The sequence below is a fragment of the Watersipora subatra genome, chromosome 8 (assembly GCF_963576615.1).
Source record: "Watersipora subatra chromosome 8, tzWatSuba1.1, whole genome shotgun sequence".
NCBI lineage: Eukaryota > Metazoa > Bryozoa > Gymnolaemata > Cheilostomatida > Watersiporidae > Watersipora > Watersipora subatra.
In genome coordinates this window covers 3,558,644-3,576,799 of record NC_088715.1, presented here as the reverse complement: position 1 = coordinate 3,576,799, position 18,156 = coordinate 3,558,644, and the positions used below count along the sequence as shown (strand labels likewise).

Here is an 18,156-nt window from a genome sequence, read left to right as displayed (position 1 = left end):
TCTTTGTCTGCTTTGAGAGTTGTTTGCTCTCAAAGAGGTAAACAAGGCACGAAACTGAGGACATAATTTAGTAATAGAGCCTTCTATATATAAATCTCAGTATTTGTCATTAATCATTTGTCATCCATGTGTCCAGTTATGGTGATAAAGTTTTAGGAACGAAAAATCTGCTACACACTGGAGTAGAACTCAGAACCCTCAGTTTTGCAGGCAGACTTTCTATCCATTAGCCCAAGCGGTTACATTGCTAGTACAATAGAATAATTGTGGTTATACTCATCACACCGAATACGGAAGCTTGAAGCACTTGCAATAATACTATTGGTTGCTGCTAGGACGCTTGAGATATCATGATTGCATGAGAGATCATTACGCTTAATGTGACGTTTATTAAGCTGGATACAGATTATGATGGCCTATAGCACAGGTGTCAATCACATGGCCCGCGGGCCACATGTGGCTCGCCACATCATTTTATGTGGCCCGTGAGAGCTTGATTCATTCGCAACTGACTGAAGTTAACTCCCCTATTTGTAACGTTGCTAGGCACCCCAACGCGAGTTATCTTGCCTCTGAAATTTATCTATTCCTTGTATCGTTATTTTGAAATTACATAACAATAATTTTGATCAGTCAAAAAGAAAAATTTCTGGCTAATCAAACAAGCGTACAAATATGCCTCAATGATGTCTCTGGCAAAATTTATAACTAAAATACTACACCCATTTCGACATCTAGCTAAACCAGAAATAATCATGGTCGCTTTAAATCTTATCGTTCGCGATCAATTTTTTTCAACTCTAGAAGTATGCAGATTCAGAATGGGTAAGACAGTGAAAGACTGCATAAATCAAATCAAAACATTAATTTTAATGTTTCAAAGTTTTCATTAACTTTTAATTTTGTCAATTTGAATCGTTATGCTCGAATAAACATACACTTTTTAGGCTGTCGACCGTAGTCAGACTAATGTTATTATTCAATCTCGATAGGATCATATTGATTCTTAGAGCTGCCCCTGAAGTCTGAAAAGTGAAAAACAGAGTACCTGAACATATTTTTATTATTTAAAACATGTTTACGGCAGTTTATTTGAGATATATTGGAATGTAGATTTGCTATGCTTTGATAATACTCGCGAAGAAATGTTTGAATTTAGGGTTTCGTGATTATCATGTTCATGACTAATTGTATATGTATAAATAATATTCATAACTTTGTATTGTATGTAATAATTAAATAATTATAGCTAAACACTATATCTTGCAATTTTTATAGTGCAAGTCTAACTTTGTTTCAGCAAATAGCAAATAATGTTTTGTTTTATCTGCTTACATATTGATTTTGTGTTGCTGCTGTTACAATTATCTAGTGTTTGCAAGTTTAATGTGTGTACACAAACAGATTCATGTTCTTAGCAGCTCATAATTTTTTATTTTACTGAAAGTATGTCCATGTTAATGGGTATTGTGTAACGTTTTTGATTCTTTTTCGAAAACAAGTGTTCTGTATGTTTTGCTGTGCAACAGTTCTGTTTGCGACTTTAAGTAATAAAGTCAAAGTTATTTAATATCAATGATTAGTTAAAGTTATTTTACATTATTTTCAATTACATTTCGTTAAAATTATACGTTACATCTGGCCCTTTGAGGAGAGCCATTATGCTGATGTGGCCCTCAGTGAAGATGAGTTGGACACCCATGGCCTATAGCATTGATGTTCCAAAGCCTTTCAGCAAAAACCATATGATAGCTTATAGCAAGCAGTTTATGATAACTTATGGCAAACAGTTTACCATATCTTATAGCAAACAGTTTACCATATCTTATAGCAAAGACTTTATGATAGCTTATAGCAAGCAGTTTATGATAGCTTATAGCAAAGACTTTATGATAGCTTATAGCAAGCAGTTTATGATAACTTATGGCAAACAGTTTACCATATCTTATAGCAAACAGTTTATGATAGCTCATAGCAAACAGTTTATGATAGCTTATAGCAAACAGTTTAAGATAGCAATAAGAGTATAATGGTTCATAGCAGTAACATACACTTGTGATACTAAGTAGGAAAATTCCACGATAAAGTTGTTGAAATTTTATATTCACGGTGATGGCTTTGACAGGATTTATCTGTAGACTGACGACAGTGTCTATCTGCAGGCTGGTCTAAGTTATACAGTTTATGCTTGCAAGCAACAAACTAGCCTGTGGTCAACTAGTTTCGCAATAGATGGCCAGTGCAAATCTGAATTAAAACGCATCCTGTTGTGCAGCTACAGAATAAAAACCAGTTCAATTTATACTGTAAAAGTCTCCTCTGTCTCCCAAAACTCACTTTGTACAGAGTTTTTAGACAGCTTAGAGAGAAGCAGAGAGTGCCTTAGCTTGTACTCACCCTTGAGCACTTGCCAATAGGTTGACAGGCACCGTCTATGAGCAGAGAAGTTGTAACAACACACGTGCATCGCTCAGCAAAACAATAGCTGTATGGACCGAGGTACTCAAAGCAGTCCTCATCAACAGCGCATATGAACTTGGTGGTGGGTATAGCTGTCAAATACTTCTCAGCTGCAATATACATCACAATCATCTGTCTAAAACTGCAACGTTTCCTTCAAGAAATGTCTGTACAGTGAGTAAAGAGACAATAAACTGAGGTATTAGAGACAATAAACTGAAGTATAAGAGACAATAAACTGAGGTATAAGAGACAATAAACTGAGGTATAAGAGACAATAAACTGAGGTATAAGAGACAATAAACTGAGGTATAAGAGACAAAAATCTGAGGTAAATAATGAGCTAATATTTTTCAATCACACCTAGTGATGAGGTTATCAAATGGTAATGAAAAAACTAACTAGCTCATCCTCTAGTTTCCTGTGGTGATCACAATCTTAGGATTATGCGTTTAGCAACTTACGGACGCAGGTTCCTGGAGAAGGACCAACACAATCCATCTCTACGCATGTGCTGTCTCCAGCGCAAGTCGTGTTAGTGCATTCATTCACATCCAGTCTGCAGTACTTTTCATCATAACAGTGATTCTCCAAGCACTGGCATTTACCTGCGCGTTAAGAAACACGGTCTTAACATTATAAGTGGTTCTTAGGCTAGCCAAAGCATTAGATTATTACTTTAACCAAATTAGTGTCAATGGGAGCAATCAGCACCCCTAATATGTCTTTAATGTTAGTGGCACCAAGCGGTGCAGGGAGAATAAACAAGTCTGTTCATATTCCAATCAGATGATTGATTACTTCTGCTACCTACCAATTTAATTACACTAAACGATACAGTACACATTTACCTCTATCATGGTTGCAGTACCTACCACTAAATTACACAGTACATAATGATCTCCATCAGGGTTGTCAAAAACCTACCACTGAGTTATACATTACATATTACCTCTATCATGGTTGCAGTATCTACCACTAAATCACGCAGCACAGACCTCGGTCAGAGTTGCAGTAGCTACCATTAAATTATACAGTACAGACCTCGGTCAGAGTTGCAGTATCTACCATTAAATTATACAGTACAGACCTCGGTCAGAGTTGCAGTATCTACCACTAAGTTATACAGTACAGACCTCGATCAGAGTTGCAGTATCTACCACTAAGTTATACAGTACAGACCTCGGTCAGAGTTGCAGTATCTACCACTAAATTATACAGTACAGACCTCGGTCAGAGTTGCAGTATCTACCACTAAGTTATACAGTACAGACCTCGATCAGAGTTGCAGTATCTACCACTAAGTTATACAGTACAGACCTCGATCAGAGTTGCAGTATCTACCACTAAGTTATACAGTACAGACCTCGGTCAGAGTTGCAGTATCTACCACTAAGTTATACAGTACAGACCTCGATCAGAGTTGCAGTATCTACCACTAAGTTATACAGTACAGACCTCGGTCAGAGTTGCAGTATCTACCACTAAATTATACAGTACAGACCTCGGTCAGAGTTGCAGTATCTACCACTAAGTTATACAGTACAGACCTCGATCAGAGTTGCAGTATCTACCACTAAGTTATACAGTACAGACCTCGATCAGAGTTGCAGTATCTACCACTAAGTTATACAGTACAGACCTCGATCAGAGTTGCAGTATCTACCACTAAGTTATACAGTACAGACCTCGGTCAGAGTTGCAGTATCTACCATTAAATTATACAGTACAGACCTCGGTCAGAGTTGCAGTATCTACCACTAAGTTATACAGTACAGACCTCGATCAGAGTTGCAGTATCTACCACTAAGTTATACAGTACAGACCTCGGTCAGAGTTGCAGTATCTACCACTAAATTATACAGTACAGACCTCGGTCAGAGTTGCAGTATCTACCACTAAGTTATACAGTACAGACCTCAAAGTTACAGTATCTACCACTAAGTTATACAGAACAGACCTCAGTCAGAGTTGCAGTATCCACCACTAAATTACACAGTACAGACCTCGGTCAGAGTTGCAGTATCTACCATTAAGTTATACAGCACAGACCTCGGTCAGAGTTGCAGTATCTACCATTAAGTTATACAGCACAGACCTCGGTCAGAGTTACAGTATCTACCACTAAGTTATACAGAACAGACCTCGGTTAGAGTTGCAGTAGCTGTTTGGCAGTCGAACACAGTCAGCATCCGTGCGGCAGTCGATCTCAGAAACTGGTTCATCATCCTTTACACAGACCTCTCCAGAATCATCCAGTTTGAAGCCTTTTTTACAAATGCACAGTCTAACGATGTTGCAGTACATGTTGGCATCAGCACAGGGCACACTTCCGTCTAGGCATGGATCGCACTGTAATAAATTGGCAGCACTCACAATAGTGGAAACCTGTTAAAGACTTCAACAATGTTAGTCTGCTTGCCGGATGGGGTAATTCTAAAGGATCCCTTAACAGACAAGCAAGAACAAATTTATGTGCTTCAAAACAAACACATTGTCCTTCTGTTTGCTGGAGACATGATACCTTAGCAACAGGTTAGAAAAGGGTGGATTCCCTTACACCACAGGTTATAGAAGGATCTATAGGTATCCTCACCACAGGTTGCAGAGGACTGGATACCCTTACCACAGGTTGTGGAGGACCGGATATCCTCACCACAGGTTGTGGATGGCTGGATACCTAAACCTCAGGTTGTGGAGGGTTGGATACCCATACCACAGGTTGTGGAAGACCGAATATCCTCACCCCAGGTTGTGGATGGCTGGATGCCCAAACCACAAGTTGTGGAGGATCGGATATCCTCACCACAAGTTGTGGAGGGTTGGACACCCTTACTACAAGTTATGGATGACTGGATATCCTCATAACAGATTATGAAGAGTTATTTAACATTTACCTCTATACTACAGTATGTTAACATTTACCTCTATACTACAGTATGCTAACATTTACATCTATACTACAGTATGTTAACATTTACCTCTAAACTACAGTATTTTAACATTTACCTCTATACTACAGTATGTTAACATTTACTTCTATACTACAGTATGTTAACATTTACCTCTATACTACAGTATGTTAACATTTACCTCTATACTACTGTACAGTAGGTTAACATTTACCTCTATACTACAGTATGTTAACATTGAGCTATTGAGGTCAATCTTTTAGCGTACTTTCGGCGTACTGCATGAACCAAAATAATAGCTCAAATAGGTTAACTAAACTTTTCATAGGTTCCTTACTATGAAAGGACACCAAACAACAATACAAAAACGTGTGATAAACAAATGAATGGTGTAAATGAAATAAATGTAAAATACAGATAGCCCTCGTTTACAGGGTTGGCATTTTTCCCGGGAAAAACTGTTTTTCCCGGGGCAGCGGGGAAAAACTGGTAAAAACTGGGAAAAAAACTGGTAAAAACTGGAAAAAACCGGGAACAACTGGGAAATATTATACCGCCAGAATTTTTTATCCAAATATTTTGCAAAAAAGTGAAAATTAATAAAAATGAAAAATTGGACTAAACAATTAGTTGTGTGACTCCATATTTATATCAATTAATGGCAATGAAATTAAAATAGTGTTCAAAAGTGGGAAAAATTAGAACAAATCAACACCCAAGATACGGGCCAACGTTAAATAACGATGAGCCTTTTACATTCAAATAATATGATAGAAATGTTTTGACGTGTATTGTTTAGCACTTTTTCCTTAGCGCAAACCAGGCTGCGCAACAAGCTTGGAGTGGGGAAAACGTCCAAACTGGTAGCTTGGTACCAAAACCTAAAAACAATTTCTTTATGGTATGATTCAGCCAAATACGAGGATTAACTTTTCTTGGACAATCGATTCTCAATACTCTAATCCGTTTGTTCAGTTCACCGGTCTCGACTACTTGGCATTATCTTCATGTTTTTGTTTTTCAATTATTTTCTAATTGTTGTAATATGCTTACTGTCATGTTTCACACATATCAATTTTGCTTTTCATTTAATATTACTATTTAATGTATGTAAATAAACGAATATTATCTTGTGATCTGGTCTTTTCATTCAATATTTAATAAATAAACCAAGTATAAAGGTTATGCGCTTTCTTAGTCTGTGTACCGTTAAAGAGTCATAAAGAAGCTCTATGACAGCTAATGGTATATGTATTGTTATTCTTTGCTTGAGCATTAATCAACTTGTCCAAAAGAAAGTTTTTTTAAGTTTTTTCCGCTTTTTCCCAGTTTTGGACAAAAATGAGTTTTTCCCGGGGCAGTAAAAACCGGTATAAACCGGCGGTAATAACCACCATGGAAAATACTATGCCAACCCTGCTCGTTTATTCAAACTGTTACAGACTCAGCCATGTTCAGACATTAGAGAAGTCTGAACATTGAAAATTGAGTACTGCAAAACTAAAACTGGCTAATCGAGTGAAATATCGGTGAAAACTCGTGCGCAGGCATCGCTTGCATCATGTCGTGAGAGTAGTGCTGCACGATATCTTTGCATGTACATTCAATTATTTAGTCTCAAAATATACCGAATATCGAAAAATACCGAACATTGGAGTTGTCTTCTTTCGAGATGTTGTGTTAGACTTTAATATGAACGATGAGAAAAACTGGTTAATATTGGTTGAAAAACAGGAGTTGTCCCCTCTTCACAATAAGGAGAATAGACAACTCCATTTTTGCAAAATAAAATCAGCCAATATTTCGATAAAATATCGGCTTCGATATTCATATCGACTTGACAACTGACAAAACATACAATCATCCACTGAAATATATCGTCATATCGAATTATATCGTGCCATCGTGCAGCACTACGTGAGAGCCACCCGTCGGTTGAAGTTGTTATTCTTCAGACAGACACGACCGCATCGGGCAATCGTCTGAACCCGAGACGTTGTTTGGGCCGTTGAAAGTCCAGGAAACTGAAGTCCGAGTTGCGAGCTTAAGTAGGTATATTATTGCTAGAAACCCTAAAATCGTGTAACCCAACTAAGAACAGTAAACTTTGGAAGTCAGTTCAGCTTATCTCTGAGCAGTTTACAAGAGACCGGTACCATGCAGTTACCGTGACTAAAGCAATTATAACACAGAGCAATCTTGAGTCAGTCATAAGCTGCTGTGCGTAAGATTAAGGTTGGTCCTGAAATAACTAGCTAACACAGCTCTGTAACTCACATACAAACGTAACAGTTGAACCACATCCTATTGTTTTATAACAATATCTGATAAAATAGTCAATTCAGACCAACTGAAGGATGGGAAGAGAACTCACCTTGAGACAGACGGTGTCTATTTTTAGCTCACACTCGAGATTCACCGTAGACCGCTGCATTCCATCCAGACATTCACACTCACCATCTACACAATTCTCAAAGAGGTCTTTAGGGCATTTGTACCTGTCCCCTTCTCTAACACACTGAGGATCTTGAGCTGCAAAATAACATACAGCTGTGCTAAGGACCCTTTGGATTTATTCTACTCAGCTTTTACTGACAAGGCTAGCAGATGAAATATCAATTATGACGATATATAAAAGAGTACTGATCAAGAGACAATCTTGAAACATGCCAAAATTTAATTGGTTAAAACTGTGTGTAGGTTCAAACATTAATGACAGCTTTAGTCAATCCGTCCTTGGTTTATTAGTTAGCTACGTCTGCTGACTTAAACATGCAGTACATTAACTACTAGTTATCATGTATCTTCTCTTATTCTTAAATTTCCATAAGATGTTGACCAACGCCTAGCATGTTGGCAGGTCTGGTTACTTTGTAACCAGACCTGCCAAGATAGCTCCAGCTATCTGAGAGGATCTCACGCTGTTACTTACCTTTGTCTACCGGTACATATCCAGGATTGCTGAGACAGTATCCATCCTCTTGACAGGTCTGGTCACAATATAACCAAACCAGTCAAGAGAGTTCCAGTTATATGAGAGGGTCTCATGCTGTTACTTACCTTTGTCTACCGGTACATATCCAGGATTGCTGAGACAGTATCCATCCTCTTGACAGGTCTGGTCACAATATAACCAAACCAGTCAAGAGAGTTCCAGTTATATGAGAGGGTCTCATGCTGTTACTTACCTTTGTCTACTGGTACATATCCAGGATTGCTGAGACAGTATCCATCCTCTTGACAGGTCTGGTCACAATATAACCAAACCAGTCAAGAGAGCTCCAGTTATATGAGAGGGTCTCATGCTGTTACTTACCTTTGTCTACTGGTACATATCCAGGATTGCTGAGACAGTATCCATCCTCTTGGCAGGTTTGGTAACCCAGACACTGGTCATCAGTAAGACATTGAAGAAGACACACACCCTCTGTCTGGGAACAGTAAGTTTTAGAAGGACAGTCAGAACTTCTAGAGCATCTCTTGAAGCAGTAGCCTTCCAGACAGATGTCCGCTAGCTCACACAGCACCTCTTCGTCGCAACCTGAATAATAGATTTAACATGTCACAGCTACTATTACAAAATACTCAACAAGAATATGATAGCAATATGATAACACGTCTAAGATTTGGTTAAAGGTTGACTTGCAACAAAATTCACATTACAGATGTTTGGTATCAAAAGGTTCACCATGTTTTACTCTGTTGTGTTGTAGGTGCCAAATATATGGAAATGTGATTACAAGCTCTTAAAAGCTCAAAAACAAACAGAGTTCTTATCAAACTCACCATTTTTGAAGAGCAAAAATGGTTAGTTTGAGTAGAACTTGCAATATATTAGGCAATTTACATGTAACTTACTGTTCATAATACGTAAAATCCTTACGATGTAAATGTTCTCAGAATGGATTATTTTTGTTGTAGTACCGCCTACTCTATATATACAGATACCGTAATCTGTGTTTGAACACCATTGCGCTTTATTTTTCTACCATTCCCTTATATTTTATTAGAAGTGACCTTCAAAACGGAGAGTTGCTTTGTATTTTTTGATTAGCTTAGCAGAATTTTGGGAAAACAAAGTCTAAACGAAAAACATAAAGCGATACTAATGTTGCCTATATCTTGCACTCTCCTTCGGGCTGAGCAACTTTTTTTTTCCAACATTTTTTCAAAACCAGTTTTCTTAATATGTCAGACAGTATCAGACAGAGGTAATGGATTAGAACTTACAACATTCAATTCGTAGCTTAACTAACAAGAGCGGATAACCACAAGGCTAAGTCTTATCACACCCATTGCTCTCACCATATACTGTATATCTTTTTCATGATTGCTAATTGTGCACTTTTATTATTAATTAATAGAGTGTGCCCTCGGGTTACGATGCACTCGGGTTACGATGCACTCGGGTTACGATGCACTCGGGTTACGATGCACTCGGGTTACGATGCACTCGGGTTACGATGCCCCTCTTATAAGATTTCTTCCACCATACGATATCAACAAAAAGTTCTCTGTAAGTTAGAATTTCGCAGCCGGTTTACTGATTAGAACGAAATAACACAAATGCCAATGCTATTCATTTTCATGTGATTTTATGCTATTCGCCAAAATCCCTACCACAACGCCTAAAAGAGTTATATGATATATATCTCAGCATTATTCGTTATAAATTATAATAAAACCAAATTCGAAAACAGCTAAACTTAAAATACCTTTACAGTTGTTTCATTCATTCTCTTAATTCATTTCAACAAAACATTTTTCCATGATACATTTAAAAGTAACAGATGTTTAAAAACTTAGTTGTTTTTTTTTCTCCTAATTTATTTGAATGGCACGAAACACTTTTCTCATATGATACGAAGTTTGATAGTTAGAATGGTAACTATTGTTACATGTTGAATAAAAATAAATTTTCTGTACAAAAACTTTATTTTTACTCAGGTATTCATCTAGCATATATAATATCTAAAATTAAAACATTTACTTGCTGGTCCTCAAAGCTCTGAATCATTTTGCAGATTGATTAAATAAATTATGAAAGCGTATTATAAAACTTGTGCCAAATCAAGTCATTATAATTTCTGCAGTACCTGCGCCCTAAGGGTATAGAGTAAACAAGCAGTAATATTCAAAGTAAAACAAAGATGAAACACTCCTACAAGTAATTCTAGGAAATGTGGTAAGTGAGTAGATTTAGGAGCATGCAAAGTAGAAAAGATAAATGACTGACCATTAAGACCAAAAAATGAGCAATAATCAATAACAATGACAAATTAATAACAAGGTAATACAACAAATTTGCAAAAAAACTTAAACTTCGAATACAAAATTATTTTAAAAGTCTAGCTTGTATTTCATGTTTTCACATTGAATACAAGTTAGACATAAAAAGTTTTGTATTTTGTTTAACCGAAATGAAATTTAAAAAAACACTTATAAATTTTAGAAACTATAGTCTTGTAACCTACATTAAGAAACATGAGCAAAATGGTTGCATACTGTGAAACTAAAGAGCGCATTATGGTACAGTAATTGCATAAGAGTGATGATATTGCACATTCTTGTAAGAGAGAGAAACTCCAAAAGTTAAAGTTTTAGGTATGGAGAAAAGTTCATAGGTAGTTACAGTTTATGCATGCACATTATATGAAAATAGGAATAGGAAGTGACTGACCATTAAGAGCGAGCTGGCAGACAGCACCTCCATACTGCACCATGCCCCTCGGACAGACACACTGACCAGTTTCATCATCACACACTGAGTTACTTATCAGTTCATCGCATTCTCTGGCATTATCGACTTTAGTCTACAAATATTGAATGATCAATTATAGATTTAGTCTCATTTAACTTCTAACAGAATACAGAATACCTCGAGCACATGAGAAAATCGAGATAAAAGCACAATTTTGAGCGCGTTTGTGCATTCTGGGAATGTGCATTCTGGGCATACATAAAACCTTTAAGATGCAAGTATTTGAGCATCGAGGTTTTTGTTGTCCACTAAATGGCCAAGTAGGTGAGAGAAACACCATGGCTCCGTCTTTTTCGTAGAATCAGCTTGGAAAGTTTTAAAAAAGTCGGCAAAAACCTAAAGTAAAAGTGAGGCAAAACACCGAGTTAAAAACAGACAATAAAAAATTAAAGTCTAAATTAATGTTACGCTTAGTAAAATTTTAAAACTTTCATTATAAAGTTTTAATATTTAATATATAATATATTGTACTGAACATATTGCTGTCGAGTCTCTCTCACCGCTGTTGGCTACATTGCGGATCATAGCCACTAAATAGGTGTTTGTTACTTGGTGAGCGTAAGTACTGAATTACAATAATTAAAAACACATTTCTTCAGCAAAATATCCTGGTTTTAAGTGATTTGTTCATAGTAGTCAAAATTATTGATCTGGATTTAGTTACAATAAACCTTTAAGATGCAGGTATTTGAGCATCGAGGTTTTTGTTATCCACTAAATGGCCAAGTAGGTGAGAGAAAGTTTTAGAGAACATCATTGCTCGGTCTTTCTCGTAGAATCAGCTTGGAAAAAGTTTTTAAAAAGTCTGCAAAAACCTAAAGTAAAAGCGAGGCAAAACACACCAAGTTAAAAACATAAAAATATCCTGGTTTTAGGTGGTATGTTCATAGTAGTCAAAATGATTGATCTGGATTTAGTTATTTTATATAGGAACTATTGCATCGAGATACGAGAACGTTAACATACGAACTCGGTCCAAGAACGGATTAAACTCCTATGTCGAGAAATGACTATAATCGAATGTCAGTGGAACAAGATATGATTGTTAGTTTTAATTAAAACATGTATTCATACTTGACACTAGCGCAGGACCATTGCTAACAATATATTAGTATTACCTGTTGACAACTACAGCAAGCAAATTACTATAAACCACTAAAAAAGTGTCACTTGATGGTGTCATGTGTCACTTGATGGTGTCATGTGTCACTTGATGGAGTCATGTGTCACTTGATGGTGTCGTGTGTCACTTGATGGTGTCATGTGTCACTTGATGGTGTCATGTCACTTAATGGTGTCATGTGCCACTTGATGGTATCATGTGCCACTTGATGGTGTCATGTGTCACTTGATAGTGTCATGTGTCATTTGATGGTGTCGTGTGTCACTTAATGGTGTCATGTGTCACTTAATGGTGTCATGTGTCACTTGATGGTGTCTTGTGTCACTTAATGGTCTCATGTCACTTAATGGTGTCATGTCACTTAATGGTGTTGTCTCATCGATGTCATTTAGATAATGACAAGATGTTTAAAAATAAAACAAGGATACCAGGTGAATCTCAAAAAATATTTGTTGCTTACAAGCTAGCTGAAGCCTTTTAATAACTAACCAGTGTGAATCCATCGGGAAGGAATCTGGTTGGAGGACAGAAAGGGCTGTAGAGAAGACAATCATCGTATGATATTCCAGCGTTAGGACAGCCACAGCCAGTCTCAACTTGACTATCCAATAGGAGACATGAAACTACAAAAAATCAGATTGGTAACACACAATGAGTGAAGTAACCTAAGATGGGCAATACTAACAAATACTTGTGGGTAGCTGTAAAAATCGGAAATATTTCAGTAGTATACAGATAGGGGTGACAATGGAAAACTTATGGCACTAATGTTGTATTTATTGCTATGTGTAGATGATCACAAGGCACATAAATGGTCACAGGGCATGCCTTACCTTCACTGTCACAGATCTTAAGACAGACATCATCTTGACATGAGAAACCGAAGGTGGAGCATTGCACATCACCCCGAGTGCAGCCATCTTGACAGTACGAGTTGAAACAGAAACCTGTTGGGGGGCAATCGGCATCCCTCGTACACAGAGCTTGGTAGTTGGGTCTACAAGGACTGCCAAGACCGGTTGATGAACACACCTCTCTACAGACACCTGCGCAAAATGCCAGCATTATATCATATCGAAACCTTAAGTCTCAGGAAAATTACAATTTACACCAACTATAGTTACATGTCACAAAGCGATAATGCAAGACTCATTGTCAGATGTAACCCTAATTATTGTATGACTTGTTCTCCTGTAGTCATATAGCTTTACAACTTGAGCGCAGCAAGAAAAATATCTTCCACAATTTTCCTTCAAGCCTGGTTTCTATATCGATTACGAGACCCCGGCAGTAATCTTGCGCAGCAAAACGCTTGCGATGCTAGGCGGATACTGTTCACATAAAGCCGCATCGGTAATAACCGCATAAAACATGTTCGCTCGCCATTTCGTTTCGATAATGCTGACTTTCACCTGTACAGTGCATTTCGAGAAGGTTTTGCCTGCGGCTCTTTGCGAAATTTGAACAGCACACAACTCTTGCATTGACCGCCGACAACTACCGGTGGTACTCGGCAGTTCCCAGCGTGTAGGTTCAGGTGCTTTCGCCGGTGCTTTGCGGCGTATATGGGACCCAGGCTTAAGTTTCTCTGTGTTAAACTCTTAAAGCGCTGCTCAGGAAACCGACACCTTTAAAATTTTATTTTTCCAACATAAGAATTAAATGTGAGATTTTATGCTACAAAATAAGACAATATAATAATACCACAATATGAAATACCATAATATACAATGTTTAGGGAGGTCACGATCAGAGCCGAGAATCTGTGTGAAAGTGAACGATGAACTGCCATTACACTTGAGCCAGTTTGATAACTCATTAAAATGAGTTGTTATAAAAACCAAAAAAGTACAAGATATGAAAAGCTTCCGGCATATATAGGTGTTTGGCTCAAAACAATAGCCTGGTGTAACACAACTTTACGGAGTTGTCTTACCATCATGACAACGCTGGCCAGTCAGGCAATCAGAATTCGAGCTGCAGATATGCACACACATTCCACACTCACACTTCTGCTGCAGATTACAGTTGCTGTCTTTAGAACATTCGTAATCGCAGTATCCTGTAACACAAAAAGGGAGTAGGTTAAAGGTTAAACAGGTCAAAGGTTAAATCAAAGTCTTAAGATAATACTGAATCCACTTATCTTCTGATATGTTCAATGTTTTGGATTTGTGATTCATGATTTAATCAAACCTTGTAAGCCATGCCATTAAAACCTTTATCATACCAGTTAACTTTTTCGCTACCGCAAGCCGATGTATCGGCTTGCACTGTAATATAAGTACAGACTGTAAGCCGATGTATCGGCTTATCAACAGGGTTTCACTTTTCTTTTAATTATGAAGCCCACACATTAGCTACACCAATCAAATTTTGTCTCCAATGAAACAACGTTGGGGCCAATCACATGCAATCAATAGAAAATTGTCACGGCAATAAAAAACACACCGCGTTTGTTCAGCGCTAGCCTGTCTTGACAAGCTGTTGTTTTTATGTAGTTGTCCCACCGTCGAGCGGCGAGCAACAACAGCTTGTCACAAGACGTACTGCACCTGATGCATCAGCTGCACTTATAGGGAGTTGTTATCTTCCGTCTACGCGGCTTGGCCGCGATGTTATGTCAGTCGCTCCATTGGTCATCATAACGGATTTCACGCAAAAATTTATGTAGAAAAAAACAAGATTACAACGTTTAACCAAAGACCAGTTTTTGTGATAAACTTTAGTAGAACTTAAGAATAAAATAAACTCAAAATAAAATCCATAAGAACAAATAAAACTGACTGATACAAAAATAGAAATAAAACTGACTGAGCGCACAAATAACGACAGTCGATGTTGTTGCCTAAGTTCTCAAATTCTAATAAAGTTTACTGCAGAGAGGGGTCGCCAGTTAAACGTTCTTTTCTTAATTTTTCTACATAAATTTTTGCGTGAAGTCCGTTATGATTACCAATGGAGTGACCGGAATAACATCGCAGCCGAGCTGCGTAGACGGAGGAGAACAACTCCTTATAAGTGCAGCTGATGCATCAGGTGCAGTACGTCTTGTGACAAGCTGTTGTTGCTCGCCGCTCGACGAGGGGACAACTACGCAAAAACAACAGTTTGTCAAGACAGGCTAGTTCAGCGCAAGAAACCGTCAGAAAGCTTGTGAGTGTGAGATTCCCTAAACACTGTTATACCTATCTTGTATAGAATTTTTTTCTGAATAAGATGCATTTTACAGTAAAACGATATCAGTTTTGATTCTTGAGGTATTGCTTAAATACTAATAGTATATCGGTTTTTCGAAACAACGTTTGAATTGATTCGGGCAGAATAATCATTCGGTCAGAATTTAATGTGGTAGCGGAAGAATTAAAGGAGTAGTCTAGAAAGAACAAAATAAAGTCTACCATTAACACATGTCAGTCCTGCTGGGCAGTCTGAGTTTTCTGCAGCGCATAACTGGTAACATCTCTTCCCTCGGCACTCATAGCCAGGTTCACAGCTGGCTATACAAGTTTCTAGTATGGGGGAAGCACACCTGTCCCCAAGCCTCTGATAATCAGGGAGCTCGCAAATACACCTGAAAATGGTAAGACCTCTGTGATTAGAACCTGCATTCTTCTTGAAAAAACTTGCTATGACAATAACATTGCATTACTCCAACTTTGTCAGAAATAATTGTATTGGCTAGCCACAGGCCTGCTGTACAAATGACAGGTGACAATTCCAGGTTTATAATCTACAAAAAGTAAAATCTACTCCAGAAATCATGAATGTTTTACTAAAGTACTGCAAGAATTAACAAATTAGCTTTGATAAAAACTGCAAACTGTGTTCAGAACTACACGCTTACCAGTTTCTGACTGGGTCACACTCTGAACCTGGCAGCCTGTCAGCGCAGGCAGATGCGCCTACATCAGAGGTACAGGACACAGGGTAGTCCACACATTCACCATCGTATCCATGGAGACAGTCACATTTGCTGTCAACACAATACTCTTCTACACCTGCGTAATAACAGTTTGTACTATAACAGTAGCAGCAGTCAAAGTACACCAGTAGTATTAGTAGTAACAGCAGTCAAGGTATACTAGTAGTATTAGTAGTAACAACAGTCAAGGTATACTAGTAGTATTAGTAGTAACAACAGTCAAGGTATACTAGTAGTATCAGTAGTAACAACAGTCAAGGTATACTAGTAGTATTAGTAGTAACAACAGTCAAGGTATACTAGTAGTATTAGTCGTAACAACAGTCAGGGTATACTAGTAGTATTAGTAGTAACAACAGTCAAGGTATACTAGTAGTATTAGTAGTAACAACAGTTAAGGTATACTAGTAGCATCAGTAGTAACAACAGTCAAGGTATACTAGTGGTATCAGTAGTAACAACAGTCAAGGTATACTAGTAGTATTAGTAGTAACAACAGTCAAGGTATACTAGTAGTATTAGTAGTAACAACAGTCAAGGTATCCTAGTAGTATTAGTAGTAACAACAGTCAAGGTATACTAGTAGTATTAGTAGTAACAAAAGTCAAGGTATACTAGTAGTATTAGTAGTAACAACAGTCAAGGTATCCTAGTAGTATTAGTAGTGACAACAGTCAAGGTATACTAGTAGTATTAGTAGTAACAACAGTCAAGGTATCCTAGTAGTATTAGTAGTGACAACAGTCAAGGTATACTAGTAGTATTAGTGGTGGCAACAGTCAAGGTATACTAGTAGTATCAGTAGTAACAGCAGTCAAGGAAAAACATCAGAGTAGTATGAGAGAAAAGAAACGAATAGAGTCCGATTCGACCGACTTTTGACCACTTGTAATCAAATGCCACTGAGCTGCTTTCCAAACTGTGCTGTGTTTGATAAAAACACAGCACAGTTCGGAATATAATAACAAACACAACAATACAATATTTGTTGTGTTTGTAACAAAATGCTGGCGAGATGATGATATGCCTACCGCAGTCGCTGTGAGATAGGCAGCTAGTGCCAATCTTGACACCGTTCTTGCAGAGTTGGCCATGACAGTACTGTGTGTTGGTGCAGTCGCTAGGAGAAAGGCAGATGGTGCCATTAGTTGTCTGACACAGTTCAGTAGAAAAGTCGCAGAAGAGATGAGAAGGACAGTAGGTAATGGATAGATCACTCCCCGAGCATGAGATTCTACAGAGGCCTGCGAATAAAGGAGACCTTATCTTAAGTTGCTTACACGTGACTTCATCAAGTGAAGACTGATTACTTGCAGCTCATTCTTAACTTTGATAAACGTTAAACGCAACGTAATATGGTTATACATACTGCGCCACTTACAAGAAAAACATACTGAACTCAAAGACTTGCTCGAGACAGTATTAGGTATAAAAGGGCCTACAACACTCATCCATCGTCTATATTACTAAACACCAGTTTGCCATATTGTGTGTGTCTGTCTGTTAGTCAGCATGTATGTGTAGTGCCTGTTTCGTTTAAACCTACCGCTCTGAGCCTTCAAAATCGCTAAAAGTTTCCAAACAGTCTGGTTCGAGAGAACAAGCCTCACTATCTACATGTAATGGAAAAGGAGAAATCTCAGGTGAGACTGAGCTCACCGCCAATTAACTTTAAAGCCTTTGAATATGTTGTAAGTACATAAATTGTATGTACATACAATGTATGTACTTACAATGTAAGTACATACATTGTAAGAACATACATTGTAAGTACATACGTTGTAAGTACATTCGTTGTAAGTACATACATTGTAAGTACATACGTTGTAAGTACATACGTTGTAAGTACATACATTGTAAGTACATACGTTGTAAGTACATACGTTGTAAGTACATGCGTTGTAAGTATATACATTGTAAGTAACCTACATACTTTCTGTGTACATACTTTGCCATATTTTGGCAATATCATCAG

The 18,156-nt window shown here is 37.6% G+C and overlaps 1 protein-coding gene across 1 annotated transcript in view; it reads right to left on the bottom strand.

Moving 5' to 3' along the window:
• The window catches only part of LOC137401519 (cell death abnormality protein 1-like), a 46,255-nt gene that overhangs the window by 10,154 nt on the left and 17,945 nt on the right, over window positions 1-18,156 (bottom strand). The window contains exons 10-21 of the mRNA XM_068087909.1: window positions 17,213-17,425; window positions 16,104-16,257; window positions 15,658-15,830; window positions 14,193-14,318; window positions 13,090-13,302; window positions 12,746-12,879; window positions 11,053-11,185; window positions 8,689-8,913; window positions 7,747-7,904; window positions 4,605-4,812; window positions 2,925-3,068; window positions 2,398-2,570 (exon numbers count right to left, since the gene is read on the bottom strand). Coding sequence (XP_067944010.1) covers window positions 2,398-2,570; window positions 2,925-3,068; window positions 4,605-4,812; window positions 7,747-7,904; window positions 8,689-8,913; window positions 11,053-11,185; window positions 12,746-12,879; window positions 13,090-13,302; window positions 14,193-14,318; window positions 15,658-15,830; window positions 16,104-16,257; window positions 17,213-17,425 — 2,054 coding nt within the window. The remainder of the gene's footprint in view (window positions 1-2,397; window positions 2,571-2,924; window positions 3,069-4,604; window positions 4,813-7,746; window positions 7,905-8,688; window positions 8,914-11,052; window positions 11,186-12,745; window positions 12,880-13,089; window positions 13,303-14,192; window positions 14,319-15,657; window positions 15,831-16,103; window positions 16,258-17,212; window positions 17,426-18,156) is intronic.